This window comes from Dermochelys coriacea, chromosome 1 (genome assembly GCF_009764565.3).
Source record: "Dermochelys coriacea isolate rDerCor1 chromosome 1, rDerCor1.pri.v4, whole genome shotgun sequence".
In the NCBI taxonomy this organism is placed as follows: Eukaryota; Metazoa; Chordata; order Testudines; family Dermochelyidae; genus Dermochelys; species Dermochelys coriacea.
Window position 1 is genome coordinate 310,563,926 of NC_050068.2, and position 19,037 is coordinate 310,582,962.

Below are 19,037 nucleotides of genomic sequence, written 5' to 3' on the forward strand. Positions count from 1 at the left end.
GTCACTTTCATGTATTTCTCACCAGCATCCATTTCAGAGCAAGAGGAACAGAATGGGAAGTCACAGCATGAGAACCAGACAGAAGGAAGATGATGTGGAAGAAAACAAAATCTCAGTCCTGTGCTTAACACCCACTGCTGTTATTTAGACTGAAATATCAACCTTCAGGATTATATTGTATTTACATAATCAGCCCATTTCACTTACACCAGAAGTACATGAACATGAATAATAACAGCAGTGAGACAAAATCACTTGTCGGAGACTTTTGCCTTAGAGGTATCACAGAGTTGGCTGTGGTGCTCTCTGGAGTGCTGTGCTCATGCGTCAGTATATCAGGTGCTACCAGCCCAACACCTTCTCAGTTCCTTCTTACCAGCAACTCCAACAGAGGGGTAGGAGGGCGGGAAATGGAATGGACATGAGCAACACATCTTGAAGAACAACAGTTACGAAAGATAAGTAACCATTTTTTCTTCGAGTGCTTGCTCATGTCGATTCCATTCTAGGTGACTCACAAGCTCTATCCCTAGTGGTGGGCTTGGAGTTCACAGACGTGCGGCTTGTAATACTGCTCTACTGAAAGGTTTCAGAGTAGCAGCCGTGTTAGTCTGTATTCGCAAAAAGAAAAGGAGTACTTGTGGCACCTTAGAGACTAACAAATTTATTAGAGCATAAGCTTTCGTGAGCTACAGCTCACTTCATCGGATGCATCCGATGAAGTGAGCTGTAGCTCACGAAAGCTTATGCTCTAATATATTTGTTAGTCTCTAAGGTGCCACAAGTACTCCTTTTCTTTTTGCTCTACTGAAGATAATGTTGTCTCGGGTTTGCTGGGTAAGCGTGTAGTGAGATGTGAATGTGTGAATGGACCACCAGGTGGCAGCCCTGTAGATATCTGGAATTGGCACATGGGCCAGGAAGGCCGCCAATGAGGCTTGAGCTCTAGTTGAGTGGGTGGTTACAATCGCTGGTGGAGGCACCTTCCCCTGATCATAGCAAAATCATATGCAGGCGTTGATCTAAGATGAGATTCTCTGGGTGGACACTGGACCTTTCATCCTATCTGCCACTGCGACGAACAGCTGCGTCGACTTGCGAAATGGTGTGATCATCTTGATGACAAGGCTAGTGCTCTCCTTACATCCAGGAAATGCAACCTACATTCCTCCTCAGACTTATGAGGCTTTGGGATGAAGACTGGCAAAAATATGTCCTGGCTCATGTGAAATTGTGAAACCACCATGGGCAGAAAAGCCAGATGTGTTCGCAGCTGGACCTTGTCCTTGAAGAACACCATATAGTGCAGCTCTGAAGTAAGTGCCTTAATCTCGGAGACCCTTTGGGCAGAAGTTATCACCACCAGGAATGACCCCTTCCAGGAGAGCAGAAGAAGGGAACAGGATGTCAATTGCTCAAAGGGGGCTTCCATGAGCTGCACAAGAACCAGATTCAGGTCCCACAAAGGGACTGGGTCCGGACTTGGGGGTAAAGTTGCTTCAGACCATTCAAGAACCAAACTGTCATGTTATGAGCGAAGACCGACCTGCCCTGGAATGAAGGATGAAAGGATGATATGGCAGCCAAATGGACCTTCACTGATGAAAGGGACAAGCCCTGGAACTTGAGATGCATAAGGTAGTCCAGGTTCAACTGCAGCAAGGCCTTCTCAGGCCTAACCCCTTGGGCCAAGGCCCAGCATGTGAATAGTTTCAATTTGGCCACATAGGTTGCTCTAGTGGAGGGCTTTCTACTACCCTGTAGGACCTGCTTAATGCAGGCCGAGCACTCCTGCTCTTCAGCAGTTAACCATGCAGCAACCAAGCTGTTAGGTGCAGCGCTGCTAGATTTGGGTGCAGGAGCCTGCCGTGATTCTGGGACAGGAGATCCTGCCAGAGGGGCAGCTGCATCGGGGTCATCACCTACAGGTTCATCAGCGTGGCGAACCAGTGTTGGTGAGGCCAACCCAGGGCTATCAGGATAACCTTGTACTTGTCCTGCTTGATCTTCATGAGGACTCTGTGAAACAAAGGCACCGGTGAGAAAGTGTACATTAGAGCCCCCGACCATGGGAGTAGGAAGGCGTCGAACAAGGATCACCTTTTGATCCCCCGAAATGAGCAGAAAAGGTGACATTTCCTGTTCTGATGAATTGTGAACAAATCCACCTGGGGAAATCCCCACTTTTGGAAGATCCTGCTGATCACCTCGGGGTGGAGTGACCATTCGTGGCGAGACGAGAAGGCTCTGCTGAGGCAATCTGCTAATACATTCCTGGTTCCGGGGAGGTGTGCTACCATGAGATGAATGGCATGCTGAACACAGAAGTCCCAGAGCTGCCGTGCTTCCTGGCAGAGGGCTGACAACCTAGCTCTGCCTTGCTTATAGATATAAAACATCATGGCGGTGTTGTCCATCAGGACTTGTACCACTTTGCCTTGTAAGTGGGATCAAGAAACCTGTCAGGCCAAGAGAACTGCCCTGAGATCCCTGGCATTTATGTAGGGGGAGCGGTCAATCCCCAACCAGTGGTCTTGTGTACTGAGCTTGCCCAGGTGGGCTCCCCAGCCCAGGTCTGAGGCATTGGAAAACAGAGTTAGTGATGGGGACAGGGCCACGAAGAGAACTCCTTGCAACCAAGGGGTCCAACCATCAAGCCAGTAATGACCGGATGTGGTCCAGCACCTTGACTACCAGGCCCAACTTGTGCCTGCTGGGGATGTAGACCGATGCCAACCACGCCTGCAGCAGCCGGAGGTGGAGCCAGGCACAACAGATCACGTAAGTACAGGCAGCCATGTGGCCTAGCAAGTGCGGGCAGTGGTGAGCGGGTGGCCCCTTACATGGGAGATCACGTCCGATATGGCTCAGAAATGGTCCTCCGTAAGGAAGGCTCTGGCCTGCGTGGAGTCGAGGACTGCCCCAATAAACTCTATTAGTTGCACTGGTATGAGGATCCATTTCTTTTCGTTTGCTAACAGACCCAGGTTGCGACAGGTGGAACGCACCAGATCAGGACTGTTCTGCACTTGATCCCGTGACCTGCCTTTGATGAGCCAATCATCAAGATAAGGATAGACATGGACCCGCTGATGCCTCAGGTAAACGGCTACCAGGGCCATACATTTTGTAAATACCTGCGGTACTAAGGAGATGCCAAAGGGAAGCGCTGTGAACTGGAAATGGCCCACCATAAAATGGAGGAACCGTCTGTGTCCCTGAAAATGTTATATTGCCCCAAAAGAGCCTGGTGGCTCATGACTCAGAATTGGAGACTGGCCATGGAATATATTCCCCCCCCTGAAAATGTCGAATCTCTTGGCCTCCTTATTTTTGGGGGTGAAACTAGAATGGCCTTGCTTGTCTTGTTGGCCACTGAAAAAAACAACGACCCTAGGGGTGGGTGAGTGTATAAGTATTCAAACCCCTTGTAGGTATGAAAAACTTTTTCTCAGCCCTCTTGGAAGTGGGTGGGATTGAGGACAGGGTTTACCAGAGGCATATCTTTAGGACCCCTTCATGCATCGGGAGCGTGACACGTGGGGGTGGATGCAGAGAGCATATTAAACAAAGTGTCTGATTGCTCTGCCATCTCTTCTGCCTCTAGGCCTAAGTTAGTGGCCACCCTTCAGAGCAGGGCTTGATGCTCCTTAAAGTCGTCTGGTGGGCTAGCACAAGTGGGTCCTGCCACATCCTCATGTGGAGAGGATGAGGACAACTAAACCACACAACTCATGTGGGGAAACGGGTTCTCGGGATGGGCACCTGTCCTTTCATGCCAGCATCTGCTTGTGCTTTGTGCTCTAAGCCCTGTGCCATTGGTGCAGTTTGGTGCTTGTCTGACGTGGTGACCGACATTTGGTGAGACGGGCATCAACAGCCTCAGGAGACCAAACATGAGGATGCTGTCTTGGCAAAGGGCTGAACTCCCTCTCCATGCCAGAGGAATCCTCCTCTGGTGACCATGGCGGGGCTGTCGACACCTCAGTCTGGCACCTTGAGAAGGCAGACCAGTGCCAGGAGTAGGGGGGAGGCCATGTTGGGGAACATCCCTGTGGTCCAGGCGACAGTGATCATCAGTGTGGAGAGGGTCAGCATGTAGATGACTAGCACTGACCATATAGTGACCGGCGGTTCCCTCTGGGCTAGTCTCGATGTGAGGGCAGAGACTAGGAGTGTGGCGACAAAGAGCTCTGCGGCATTCACTCACCTTCTGGGAGGCTTTCTTGGCTGGCTTGCCCTTGTAGGGAGTCTTTGCTGGGTCCATCGCTGCATGCAGTGCTGACTGTGGTAGGAGAGTCCTTTGCTCTCTGGGCACCGGGAGATGGGAAGGCATCGACTCCACCATCAGGCTGGGGGTACCTGGGGGTACCCCTGCCACTCCCCAGAGTTGGTGGTGGATCCTTTAGGGGGTAGAAGGTCCCCTTGTGGACTTGTGCCCTTGTGGCTTCGACACGGGTGGGCAGCCTGAACAGAGTTCTTTACTCAATGCCCCTTGGTCCATCTTGCTCGGTGCCAGGTCCCACTTCTTAGACATCTTCTTGGGCATCAGCGAAAGGGATCGGTGCCAGGTAGAGCCCAGTGCTGGGGATGCGCTATGCACCGAGGCCAAAGTGCTGGGCATTGTGTCCAACTGGGACAGCTCTGAGGCTGGGCGAAGAGTGGCCTCCCTGAGGAGGGCCCTCAAGGGAATGTCGCGTTCTTTTTGTGTCCTGGGATGAAAGTTCTTACAGATGCGACACTATTCTTTGACATGGGTTTCCCCCAGGCACTTCAGACAGCTGCCATGCGGATCACTAACAGGTAGGCCTATTACAGGCAGTGCAGGGCTTAAAACCCAGTGACAGGGGCATGCCCTGCCTGGGGCAAAGTATCTGCTGGGATCCTAATTGACTAACTACAGTACTTAACAGCTACTTACTAACTAATCTACAATAAACAAAATTATTTACAGCTGGAATACAAAGTCAAAAGGGAAAGAAACTGCTGGCCACTTGCGAGGCCAGGGACAGAGGCGCACTGACCAACCACCATGGATGGTAAAAAGGATCTGAGAGGGCGTAGGGCCCGCAATGCCTGATATACCGACACATGAGCACAGACTCCAGAGGGCACCACAGCCAACTCTACGGATACCACTAAGGTAAAAAGAAAAGGAGTACCGGTGGCACCCTAGAGACTAACAAATTTATTAGAGCATAAGCTTTCGTGAGCTACAGCTCACTTCATCGGATGCATTTGGTGGAAAAAACAGAGGAGAGATTTATATACACACACACAGAGAACATGAAACAATGGGTTTATCATACACACTGTAAGGAGAGTGATCGCTTAAGATAAGCCATCACCAGCAGCGGGGGGGGGGGGGAAGGAGGAAAACCTTTCATGGTGACAAGCAAGGTAGGCTAATTCCAGCAGTTAACAAGAATATCAGAGGAACAGTGGGGGGTAGGGTGGGGGGGGAGGAATACCATGGGGAAATAGTTTTACTTTGTGTAATGACTCATCCATTCCCAGTCTCTATTCAAGCCTAAGTTAATTGTGTCCAGTTTGCAAATTAATTCCAATTCAGCAGTCTCTCATTGGAGTCTGTTTTTGAAGCTTTTTTGTTGAAGTATAGCCACTCTTAGGTCTGTGATCGAGTGACCAGAGAGATTGAAGTGTTCTCCAACTGGTTTTTGAATGTTATAATTCTTGACGTCTGATTTGTGTCCATTCATTCTTTTACGTAGAGACTGTCCAGTTTGGCCAATGTACATGGCAGAGGGGCATTGCTGGCACATGATGGCATATATCACATTGGTAGATGCACAGGTGAACGAGCCTCTGATAGTGTGGCTGATGTGATTAGGCCCTATGATGGTATCCCCTGAATAGATATGTGGACAGAGTTGGCAACGGGCTTTGTTGCAAGGATAGGTTCCTGGGTTAGTGGTTCTGTTGTGTGGTTGCTGGTGAGTATTTGCTTCAGGTTGGGGGGCTGTCTGTAAGCAACGACTGGCCTGTCTCCCAAGATCTGTGAGAGTGATGGCTCGTCCTTCAGGATAGGTTGTAGATCCTTGATGATGCGTTGGAGAGGTTTTAGTTGGGGGCTGAAGGTGATGGCTAGTGGCGTTCTGTTGTTTTCTTTGTTGGGCCTGTCCTGTAGTAGGTGACTTCTGGGTACTCTTCTGGCTCTGTCAATCTGTTTCTTCACTTCAGCAGGTGGGTATTGTAGTTGTAGGAATGCATGATAGAGATCTTGTAGGTGTTTGTCTCTATCTGAGGGGTTGGAGCAAATGCGGTTATATCGTAGCGCTTGGCTGTAGACAATGGATCGAGTGGTATGATCTGGATGAAAGCTAGAGGCATGTAGGTAGGAATAGCGGTCAGTAGGTTTCCGATATAGGGTGGTGGTTATGTGACCATCGCTTATTAGCACCGTAGTGTCCAGGAAGTGGATCTCTTGTGTGGACTGGTCCAGGCTGAGGTTGATGGTGGGATGGAAATTGTTGAAATCATGGTGGAATTCCTCAAGAGCTTCTTTTCCATGGGTCCAGATGATGAAGATGTCATCAATGTAGCGCAAGTAGAGTAGGGGCATTAGGGAACGAGAGCTGAGGAAGCGTTGTTCTAAGTCAGCCATAAAAATGTTGGCATACTGTGGGGCCATGCGGGTACCCATCGCAGTGCCGCTGATTTGAAGGTATACATTGTCACCAAATGTGAAATAGTTATGGGTCAGGACAAAGTCACAAAGTTCTGCCACCAGGTTAGCCGTGACAGTATCGGGGATACTGTTCCTGATGGCTCGTAGTCCATCTTTGTGTGGAATGTTGGTGTAGAGGGCTTCTACATCCATAGTGGCTAGGATGGTGTTTTTAGGAAGATCACCAATGGACTGTAGTTTCCTCAGGAAATCGTTGGTGTCTCGAAGATAGCTGGGAGTGCTGGTAACGAAGGGCCTGAGGAGGGAGTCTACATAGCCAGACAATCCTGCTGTCAGGGTGCCAATGCCTGAGATGATGGGGCGTCAGGATTTCCAGGTTTATGGATCTTGGGTAGCAGATAGAATACCCCAGGTCGGGGCTCCAGGGGTGTGTCTGTGCGGATTTGTTCTTGTGCTTTTTCAGGGAGTTTCTTGAGCAAATGCTGTAGTTTCTTTTGGTAACTCTCAGTGGGATCAGAGGGTAATGGCTTGTAGAAAGTGGTGTTGGAGAGCTGCCTAGTAGCCTCTTGTTCATACTCCGACCTATTCATGATGACGACAGCACCTCCTAAGGTAAAAGTCTCCCAACAACTGTGCACGGGGGCATGCACACACCTAGAATGGAATCGACATGAGCAAGAACTTGAAGAAGAATAGAGTAGTCCTGAGGAAACAGATTGTGAAGAGAAAATGAAGGAAGAGGTATTGTAAAATTCCTCAGTACTTAGGCAGGAAGAAAGGTAGCTCATTTTATTTATGATAAAAAGGAAAAAAATCAGTTGCTTTAGAATCATTGTTGTGTGCATTGATATTACACTTACTCTTTTCTTCCCTCCTCCCCTTCCCTCCTATTGGTCACAATCGCTTGCTGCATCATGCCTTAAATTAGATTGACAAGGTAAATGAGGTAATATATTTTATTTTGGTGAGAGAGAAGCTTTTGAGCTACAGAGCTCTTCTTCCGGTCTGGGATAGGTACTCAGAGTGTCACAGCTAAATACAAGGTGGAAGAGATTGTTTAGTGTAAGTAGCTAACACACAGTCTGAGGGACCATTCCAGGTGAAATGAAATTAGATTATAAAATCTTTGAGGCAGGGACTATGTCTTCCCATGTGTATTTGTATAGCGTTCAACACAGTGGAGCCCTGATCCTGGTAGGGGTGTCTCAGATCTTACGGCAATACAAAATTAATGAATAAATTACAATTATTAATAATAAGCACAGTTCTCCTCTCTTTTCAGTTCAAAACCCACAATCTAGTCAGTTATGTAAAGTCTTGACAGGGAATGAACCTGTTTTCACAGAAGCCTGTACCACATGCAGGTGCTCAGGACCTCCTGGGAGCTGGCCCAAAATGCATCCCTTTAGGAGTATAAGCAAGGTTTGAAATAAGTTCTCTCCTTTTGAGGTATAAAGAGAACAGTTTCCTCCTTACTTGAGCCTGACCTCTCCCCTACCAGACTACTACAGCTTGCTTGCTTGCTTCTAGCTCCTAGCAGCTATGTCCGACAGGTTTTTGAGCCAAGCTGCACGTGCTCCAGACAGTAGAATCCTTCCCTGTCTGCATCAACATCCCTGCAGAACTGAAAAGGAAAGAATCTCTGCAAGGGCTGTCAGTTGAAGCTTAGGCCCAATGGTCTATGTTCCCACTCACAGATATATCCTGTGAACATGGAGGAGAAACTCTGCATCATTCCCCTTTGTTTTTCCCCAGATCATTGAGGCTGAACATGGGGCTTGCCCTCTTCAACAAACCAGAATCAACTCCCCAGCCATGCAGTTCTAGTACTCCACTGTGTCCCTCGGGTCCCATTTCTAAAGATGGATTCCATTGTACAGAGGATGTTTCATGGTTATGTTAGGCAGCCTGAATTTGTATCACCTTTTCAGCAGATTCCACAAAGAATTATTGCAAAGAAAAGGGTCTGAAAGGCAAGAAAAACAATGTGCATCTCCCCCCAAACCTGCCTCCTCTCTAACTGCTCCCTGCTCCCATGCATTCTTGTCCTTTCATTTTACACAGAAGTAAAAGAAAACAAGAAGAGAATCAACAAGCCTTTCAGAGGTTATTTTCCATAAGAGACCCATATATCCAGTTTTACCATTAACTGATATCTGATAATTATGCAGAGAAATATCTAATATCAGTCAAGTTAAATGGGTGAGAGTGTTGAAAATCTTGCTCTGAAGCTGAAGTTTCCCAAGTAGCGCAGTAAATGGATATACTTGAAGTATGTATAAATGGTAGCTGATCTCAAAGTTTGGCCACCGCATTCATGATATTCTTTAGTGTTTGCATATAATTGTTGCATAAGGTTCGCTCTGTTTCAACATCCTTTCATGTTGTTGCAAAATGTTAAATATTTATTACGTGAATACTGTCATTGTCTCTTAGCAATATAGGTTGAAGAATTCAGCCAGGATTCCTGTTTTTGCTTCTTTTTTTGAAGTGAGAGGAGAGTGAATATACACACACAATATCTAGCTATATCTATTTGTCTCCATATATATCACTATGGTGCCATACAATAAGTTAGAAAACATGAAGAAAAATAGACATCTTCATCTGATCATTTGACTGATGTCACTAAGGTTGCTTGCCACTCTGAAATAAACTAGTATCTAAAAGAAACAGGGATTACTTTGTATACTGACTATAGTCATGACTGGTATTTCTATATTTCCCCCACTCCAAAGCTAGTATATCTTAGATGGTCTTTGTCAGGCTAGTAGCAGGTCTAAGGCCCTCCTAACCAAAGAAAAATCTCTGAATTCACTGCTTATCCATCATTTCTAAACCATTTAATTGGGGCATGAAAACTCTTTGTCTTGGCTCTGTGGTATTTCTCCTCCTCAGCATGATTTATAAAACTAAGACGTATAACAACATAGATCAGCCTAGAACTTTGGCCTATCGTGTATTGTCTGTGAAATTCTTTCTCTCTCTTCTTGCACTTCCTTAGTGGTGCTGTAGATGAATGAGTGGATGTATTATCTGTGTATGTGTGTCTGTCATCCTCAGTGAGTGTCTCTGTTTCTGTCCTTGACTTACTTTTCTTTTTCTTCTTCTTTCTTTTTTCAATCTTTTTACAATGTCTCAGTACTAGTCAGACCCGCTCTGTTCAACACTATTCTTTTATACCTAAAACACTCATAATGCTATTCAGACAGCATACATTTGTACAGAAGGCATACATACATACAGAGTGCTTACCACTGTGCAAAATGATGTGCTCCCAGAGATTTTTCCACGTACTGCATGCACTGTTGTCCTTCACTTAAGTTAATAAATAAAAAGAAATATATCTCCCCTGCTTTTGAAAACTTGAAAAATAAGTTTGCGCAATTATCACTATTTGTCTTGTCAGATTCACAACTAATAAAAAAAATCTAGAGAAAACTGCATAGAATCAGACTTTTACAAGAAACTTACTTGAGCTGCACCTTACAGCCAAGGAAATCGCTTTTCCAGTGATTCCCCTGTTCCCCCTTTCCATATCCCTCAGGTGCACAACTGCCCTATCCTCTTGATCCTCACCTGTGCCCCATGCAGCCTCAGAGGTTGGGAGGCTTTGTCTGGGCAGGGGAAGAAATCCTTGGCCCCTTTAGAGATAAGTCCATGAGGGGGTGCAAAGGAGCGGGGCTCTATGGCTGATTGGTTGGACAGAAGGTGACGACATAAGCCTACTTGCTGCCATGAACCCAAGGGAAGGACTTACAAGCCCTTCTTCCTGCCCAGGGGTGCCGTTCTGTGGTGGGAAGAAAAGCTGCTTCTCTTGGGATTGGAGAAGAGCTGGGTTTTGAGGCCTTGCTGTGGGCATCATGCTAATTGCTTTTTTAGGTCTCGGAAGGAATTTTTTCTCTCACTGCCAGATTGGCCTGGGTATTGTGGAGTTCATTCACCTGTCTCTCAGCAGCCCAGAGACCCAGTGGGCAGGTTGTAAAATTAATGGTTCTTTCAACTTGACAGGAGCCCAGTGCAGTTCAGTAGGGGGTCTGGTTTTCTGATCAACTGGAATTGGAAGGGGATTAGGAGAAGGCATCTCCCAAAGAAGATGGGGAATGTGGTTGTGGCTCCTAATGTCCAGCACACTGTGCATACAATCCCCTCTTCACCGGCCGCTTAACTGTTGTATGAGGGGAGGAGAGTGGGGTCCCAGCAACAGTGCTGGGACCACGTTAATGGGTTGGAGGGCTGATGGCAACCCTCCACCAGGAGGAACAGATTACAATGTAAGGGTGACTTGCTCTGGACAAGTTACTGCCAGAGAAATGCCAGATATGTTACTTACTAAAGTTTTACCATCTACTTAAATAACATTCCTAGTGTCTTCTCTGTCTTCCTGTGGTGTCTGGTACAAGGAGAATTCAGCAAAAGAGACAAGTTGACATGTTACAGGATGTGGAAGGAGCACTGGAGTTTACTGGGTTCCAGGATAGCTCAGGTTATTTATTCAAAACATCAGCTCACTAGTGCAACACAAAATGGGGAATACAGAAGAAAAACTCAAGGCCCAGACACAATGCATGGAAAAACATGCTTAATAAAATGGAAATGATGTTTTCTATAAGCTCCATAAAAAACCCAGAGCTACTGAAGAAGCTTTTTATAAACTGATTCATTTGCTTGTTTCAAATATAAAATTTTGCTATCTGGTGAGTACAAGAACCTAAGTAAAATATTTTTCCTTTATCCATTCAGCCAAACGTAATTAGTTTTACTGTGTATTTACATGTTAAATTACCTATTGCCATGAACATGAGAAGCACAGAATGCAAAGCTGTAATGGAGCAAGGTTGGGTCAATGACAGCACCATTTTCTGAATGGTCCATCAATTCATTAAGGTAGCAGAGATGGCGGTGACAGCCTCTCACACCATAACGAGCACAGTATTCATCTAATACGAAGACTTGGCCTGGACTAAACCAACCCTGGAAGAGAATGGGAAAAATACATTCTTTTAATTAATCAGGATTTTTCTCTTCATTGCTCTGCTTTTAAATCAATCCAGCGAAGGAGAAACAAAAGCAAATAACATTTTTGTGTGCATTACGTAAACATTTCATACAAATCAAGTTGATGCTAATAACGTAGGAAATATATCAGAGGAGCTGGGCTCTAACAATAGCTCTCTTGAGAACTGCGACTGTCATGGGGTAACTCTTTGCAGTTCTTCAGCCTTAATACTACTGTGAACCACAGAGCTCAGAAAAAAATGCACTGATATGTCCATGATCCTGTACAGAATATAAAAATGTCACTGTATGACAAATTATAAAATACATATAATAACAAACACCTCAAAGAGCTGGGATTTATTAATGTAATGAATGATAAACTAAAAAAGAATTTTAGAAGCAAATGTTATAGTGCCTTTAGCAAGATGGTTAAAAGACAAGTTCCAGGTGGCCAATTCTCTGTGACTGCATACTTAATCTGAGAGAGATGAACCACAATTTGACTGCTTGTTCATCTTTCTTACATAACACGCTTGTGCATAATCATTTCAACATATATAGTGTTGTATTTATTCAAAAGATATACAACTAGATAGTTTATGGGACTACTCATGTGAATAAGATGAGGAGGATTTGACCTTTAATTATGGATAGACATTCTGGTACATTACTTGGACTGGAACACTGAGAGCCTTTTGGAAATGGATTTGAGATGATCAGCCCAAAATTGCACAGACTGAGGAAGATGGGGGGCGGGGAGAGGAATGTCTTTGAGGGAAGGAAAGCTGTATATTCTTTGAGCAAATTCAGACTGCAAAGAATGTGATTCCTGATTCAGAAAAAAAAACATTTGATTCATCTCATGATTTGGGGAAAGGTGCCAAAATAAACCTCCAAATACAACAAAAAGAGAGATATAAACATTGGGGTAGAAGATTGTGGCTGTGGTGGGAAGATAATAATATTTTTCCTTTTAAATAGCAAAATTTTTAACAGTGACACCTTTTTTCTTTTTTAATCATTAAAAGAGATCATTGAGGAACGTGTAAACTAAACTTTAATATTAAGACAATTTGAAAAAAACAAAAGAAAAAAAATCTTTCGGTGTAAGCGACCAATGCTTCAAAAAAGTTTTGGATGTCATTAAATTATTATAGTAGTTTAGCATCTGAAAGCATCTCTTTTGAATTATTTCCAATACAATCAGAATACTTGAATGGTCTTAGATATTTATAATTTAAATGAAATAGAAACAAAAATCTTAGGAAAGACTCCTGGAAAAAATATTCACATTATAGTTCCAACTCATCCATGGTGTAACTTCACTGAAGACAATGGGGTTACAGCAGAAAGGAATTTGGCCCTATGTTCTCAGTCTGACTCTCATCTTTAATTTAGGATTATTGTCTGACAGCTCTTCACAGTTATCACACAGAGTTGTCCAGAATAAAACTCTTAAAGCATGATCCAAATCCCATTCAAGTCAATGGGAATGTTTCCATTGCCTTCAATGGGCTTTGGATCAGGCCCTTAATGTTTTTAGAGGAAACCTAGTTTTGTGATGGCACCCAAAAAACCCCAACCCCTCAACATTTTAAAATAATGTCCAGCTATACACTCATATTACTAAATCTGATGTAAAAGTATAAATAAAAAAGATTTTTCAGTAAAGAGAACATATTATTCTGGCAAAGAAATGAGAATAGAGGTTTAATTGAATCCTGGTGATTAAATGTACCCATAGATTCAGTATACCCTAATTCATCAAAATGATACTATTAACCAACAAGATACTTTTCTTATACATTAACAACATTCATTTATTAATTATATATTCCCATATTTTAATTAACCTTTTAGTGAAGATTTTTGATTTATAATATTTATATATCCATGTAAATCAAACAAAATTATAAATTAATCAATAAAGAAAGCAGTACATCACCACTAGATCTGCTGAATATTTACATCAGAAAGTAGCTATATAAGAAATAGGAGTGTCATTTAATTGATTAAATCTTTTACATGAAGATCATCTTCCCATTATCCCTTTAACAAATCTGTCACAAAATGTGTATCTTCACATAATATGTGTCCACACACATACACTCATATGTATATATGCACACATATAATTATGCAAACAACTATGCACTAGATATTGTTAGATCACTAGATAATTTTCTGGCAATCAGTTTTTATTTATTGCATAATTGCAAAAAAGCTTCCTACTGTTTACAAGAGTGGTAAATTAAAGATGTTTAGGGCTGGTAATAGGTTTAATCAAAGACTATGTATAATTCCCATTCTTAAAAATTAAGGTTTAGGGTTTTTTGTAGTCATCTGTGTGATAATTATATTCTAATTTATTGAAATGTAAAGAGGTATTTCTTTTTTAAAATATCTGCAGTATATAAAATTTGAAATGTTCAGTACAAAGTCACCAAACACATAACTATAGCTATGTTTGCATTAACTGTTCCTATGTTAGTAGCCTCAAAATATTTCTTTAAAACAAAAAGGGGAAGGAGTTAATACAATGATTTATTTCTCTTTTATGTTCCAAGGAAAACAGAACATTCTGCATGCACATTCTGTTTAACAAAAGCTAAAATAACAAAGAGCAATAAGAAATCCACCTGTTTTGTGGTTGCTATAGCACTGCATATTCTTCATAAACTCTTTTTAAAAGTTCTTGAGTCCAAGGTTATATTTAGTGTCTTACCATATTATTAGTATTATTATAAAAAAGATTTTTGACCCTGATGCATTGTTAGAAAGCTAACCACTTTCTCTTGAGTGCCAACTACTTTGTACAGATGTACCTTTAGGCCTTTTCATTTGATTCAGTGCACAACTCACAGACACAAAATTAGTCCTTTAACTTTTTTTGTACATAGTTGGTATACTACCAAAGAAAACCATAATTTTAAAAGTGTTTTAAAAGAAAGAAAGTGCCATCAAAGAAGTTATTTTTAAAATTTTACAAAATAACCTATAGAAATCTGTTAATTGTTATATCTGGGCAACCTCGACTGGTTAGTTAAATGGAAATGAAAGTAAAAAAAGTGTTGTATTAACTTGCGAGGACTCACAATTTTGAAGAGCAAGTGCTAGCAAACTTCGATGCTTAGAGTAACTGATCACAACTCCAGACCTCCCAAAGTTAAAAATATGGCATTAACAAGTTAGGGGATCTGATTCTGATGTTAATGACACCATTTTTACACCTGTGTAATTCCACTAACTTCCATGTAGTCATTCCTGATTGTCACTGTTTTAAATTAAATCAGGATCAGAGGGAAAGCTTTAAAAAAATTACACAAAACAAAACAGGAAAAGCCACCACAAAAAATGCAATATACAATAAACATTAAATGAAACAAACAATAAATGAAATGTGAATAGTAAATATTGACAAACATTTTTCACCCCAATTTTCCCTATTAATAATACTCCAGATTTGGGGGAAAAGCCAGTCATTTTGGCAGAGTGATCACATTTTTCCTGTTTTCTTGTAGTAATTAAAAATATATTTCTAACTACCAATTATTGCATGTAATTTATACAGGATTTATGCTCATAGAGGGAACCTTGGCTCAGCTGATTAAAACCCCCATAATTCTATTGCCTTTTCCCACTGTGGTTTTGATTCTATTCTTTGGTTTTTTAACTTTCCTAGTCTATGACAGAAGAGAGAATTACAAGATAGATGACATAATGTCTGATATCTGGCAAGCTGAATTTGTACCTTAAAATGCCTGTACAGGTGTTAGTAAATCCTACCACAGAGGTTTCCATTTTTATTAAAGCCTTCTGTTTTATTCAGCCCTCCCTAGAGGAGCTGATAAACTACAGTTCAGAGTCAGTTTGGGTCTATTCTGTTCTCTATTGAGTGGCACAGCAGTAGTCTTCAAGTGTATAATTTTCAAATTTGAAGCCAATCGATTGGAATCCTTTATCCCAACTACAAGCACAGTTATTGAATGAGTTAGGAAGAAAAGGCCACTTTGTTAACAACTATTTCTCACTTTTTCATTTCTTTTATTCCATTCTGTACTCACCAAACAAGAATAGGAATCATTCAATCTATGATCCAAGGTCTGCCTCTGAAGTAGTCTAAAGAGGGAAGCATGGTCAAACTTGCAGGGATTAGCAGAAATAAATTCATCCATCCCATGTTTCTGAGCACGATCTGCATCTGTTCAGAGACAGGAAAAACCATACCATACAGTACATGTATATTCTTTTAATTAATGGCCTATGGCTCTCATAAAATGAAGAAGATTCTTGAAAGCATTAAAAACTGAGGGCTGAATTACATCAACGGGTGCATGCAGGTGACTCCAATTATAGAATCTTGTCTTAAATTGATCTAGCAAATAGTTTTATTGAATTTTTTTTTAAATCTGGGCACCACACAGATTAAATATAACAATAGGTAATTAAGTTGCTTGCCACTGACAGCACAAACAGCTCTTTTTTCCTTGTACTGTCCCAATCAAACATAAATGATCCAGCTAAGGCCCAGAATCAAACCAGTGCTTGACCAAAACCCCAGCTTAGAAAACCTATTTGCAAACACAATCAGGATATTTAAAATAATTCTGACAGTATGATTCTTTTATTGTACCTTTTTAAACATCACAGATTATAAAATAATCTTGAGTGTAAACAATTTATTTCTAGGGTTTCTTGTTTACATGAGGCCCTCTTGCTAATTTTAGTAAGATTACCAAATAAATAGCCTTCCTCCATTGCAATAAAAGTTTATGCATTTATTTATCAATGTAGGAAAGAGTATGTCCACTGCACATCAAAGTAACACTCATGGAAAACATTCACTATTGCTAGAAGCCCATTTCCCAAATGGCAAACTGGAGCAGAAATGAACACATTGGGTTGAGCTAGGTCATTTCCAGCCTTCTTTTTGTACTCCGCTTTTAATGAGACAAACCTAAATGTAGTAATGGCAAAGAGCTCCTTCAACCTCCAAGCAAAGAGTAATGAAAAAAGGGAGCAGTATTTTTGTGTAAATACATAGAGAAAACATGCCATTCCAAATGGCACTTCAATCAAAGGCCCAAATTTATTGTTCTTCACAGATTGCATCTTTCAACGCCTTTGAACCCCGCGGGTTTATCAAAAGACAAGCTCTAATGATTGCTTTCATTAATGGTATGTTTTGTCAAAGTCCTCAATGTGAATTATCTACCAAGTATGGACAGAAAAAGCCTTACAGTGCCCAAAAGGACTAGTTATATATTAGCACATTAGCTCTGCTAGATTCTATAGACTATATTGGGGTGAACAGTCCTATAAACTTAAAAATTGACTTTCCCTTACAATAGGATCTCAGCTTTTGTTCCTTTAAATTCAAATATGTCTCTTTATGCTCGTTACTAGAAAACTAGAATCCTAAATGTATCCTAAATGTAATTTTGATAACTGCATGGTACAAACCTAAAATTTCTAAAGAAAGGGAGACAAAAGTTTATTGATTAAACCCAATTATAGAGTCGGGTTCATAATAAAACTCAATATTGATCTGCGGGCATGATGCTAACATAATCAGTCACATTTAGAAATTTAGCCCCAGATCATATTGATCCATGTCAAGTCCAACTTTCAGCTGTATTTGTAGATGGAAGAATTATTTAATTCAAGCTGAAGGATCTGCAGCATCATATCTTGAAAAGATGCACAAACTAATTCATATCACTTGGCTTTGCATTGTCAAAGCAAGAGTCAAATCCATGTGACAGATTTCACCAAGGTGGATGTAGCAAATAAACAGTGTGACAGTACATTGATGATTTAAGGTATAAGATGATTATCTAGAGAAACAGCAGCATATTATTTCTTAGCATTTAAGAAGCAACAGCATGTACGATTAAACACCTTTTAAAAAGATTAACATTTGTTTTCTGAAAGAAGTGGCCTACCATTAATCACAAACTTAGACTGTACTTCACACACAGTAATTTGAAGTGTCCTTTCTTAAATATAAGTGGTAAATAGTTTAAACTTATTTAAAATATTAGTTTGAAGAGATACACTTGGGCATCAACAAGATTACATTTGATTCAAAGTATTAAACTATGTTGTGAAATTATTTTGAATATTGTTTCCAAAATGTTCTACATTGATAGAAATATTTCCCCAGACACAATCCTTGTAAATGTAATACATAGATTTTTTTCTGCATTTCTTAGTAAGTATTGCTTCTTGTATAAATATCTACTTTACTGAGTCTTTTTTAAAAAAACATTACAGCAGGTCACAGAAAAAAGAACACATAATGTTCCTTTGTACTGTGTCTCTTGTGCATAGCATGTACCCAGCAGCTGCTTGCTTAAGCTTTTGGGACTTAATTCTTCTCTGCATAATTACAGGTACAAGATCTTTTTTCTTATTTTTAAAAAAGTATATATTTCTTTTGATGATTAATTTGAAATCAGTGGCGTGTGTGTTGTTACACAATGAGCCTTTGACCTAACATCCAGATGCATTATTATGGACACTTGAACATGAATGAAGTACCACTGAAATCAGTGGAGTCTGTGATAGCAGACCCAGACGCAGAATAAGTTGGGAAAACCAAAACAAAGTTTTCAGATATACATATTTATCGGTACTTTGTCCTAAGGCCCATTTCCTACCAATATTTGCATTTTATATTTTTCTTCAAAAGTCAATAAAAAACCTTAAGGTACTAATATTAAACATTAACTATATCACTCAAGATTTTAAAAAAGAAAAGAATAGTTAAAAACTTACCTTTGCCAGCTATAGGTGAGCAGGAAATAATAATAATAATAAAAATAGTTTGTGTCACATACTATATCCCATTTACTCTACAGTGTTTACACTCTAGTAACTGTTTATCTTTTCCCCACTAAAATAAAGTTGAACTGCATAATTAAAAAAATAAGAACTTGTTTGGAAGATTAAAAGACAGGGATAAATATTTTATGCCTGTGGTTTAAAAATGTGATTAGCACTACATTTTAGCATTATTTAGAATAAAAATTTGCTCTATCAGATCCTTGAAGCAATGAGTTTGAGACTTTCTAGTTTGCCCACCAAGGTAAAAAAATGACACCATGACCACCATAATGATATAATAAAAATGCAATTCCTTTTTAAGTTCTATTCACTTCCTTGACTTTATGGAGAAAAAAACATAAGGAGGACTGAAATTGCACCTGCTTATTTTCAGTTCATATTTGACTCCCCTTCCCCCCCCCAGCAATACTATCTGCGTCATCTCTGGATTAGGTACATGTGAAATTAAGGTGCCCTTTTCTGTTCAGGAACCATAAATAGGTTAATTGTTTAATTTAATGGACCACAGGCTTGGTCTAACTCTCACTAAAAATCAATG

At 41.2% G+C, this 19,037-nt stretch overlaps 1 protein-coding gene across 26 annotated transcripts in view; it reads right to left on the minus strand.

Moving 5' to 3' along the window:
• Positions 1 to 19,037, minus strand: part of CADPS2 (calcium dependent secretion activator 2) — a 592,957-nt gene that overhangs the window by 152,881 nt on the left and 421,039 nt on the right. For 17 of the 26 annotated variants that reach the window (XM_038405335.2, XM_043495766.1, XM_038405313.2 and 14 more), the window contains exons 12-14: positions 18,431 to 18,439; positions 15,715 to 15,851; positions 11,436 to 11,623 (exon numbers count right to left, since the gene is read on the minus strand). In XM_038405335.2, coding sequence (XP_038261263.1) covers positions 11,436 to 11,623; positions 15,715 to 15,851; positions 18,431 to 18,439 — 334 coding nt within the window. The remainder of the gene's footprint in view (positions 1 to 11,435; positions 11,624 to 15,714; positions 15,852 to 18,430; positions 18,440 to 19,037) is intronic. The other 9 variants (XM_038405345.2, XM_038405323.2, XM_038405244.2 and 6 more) reach the window with 1 other exon arrangement.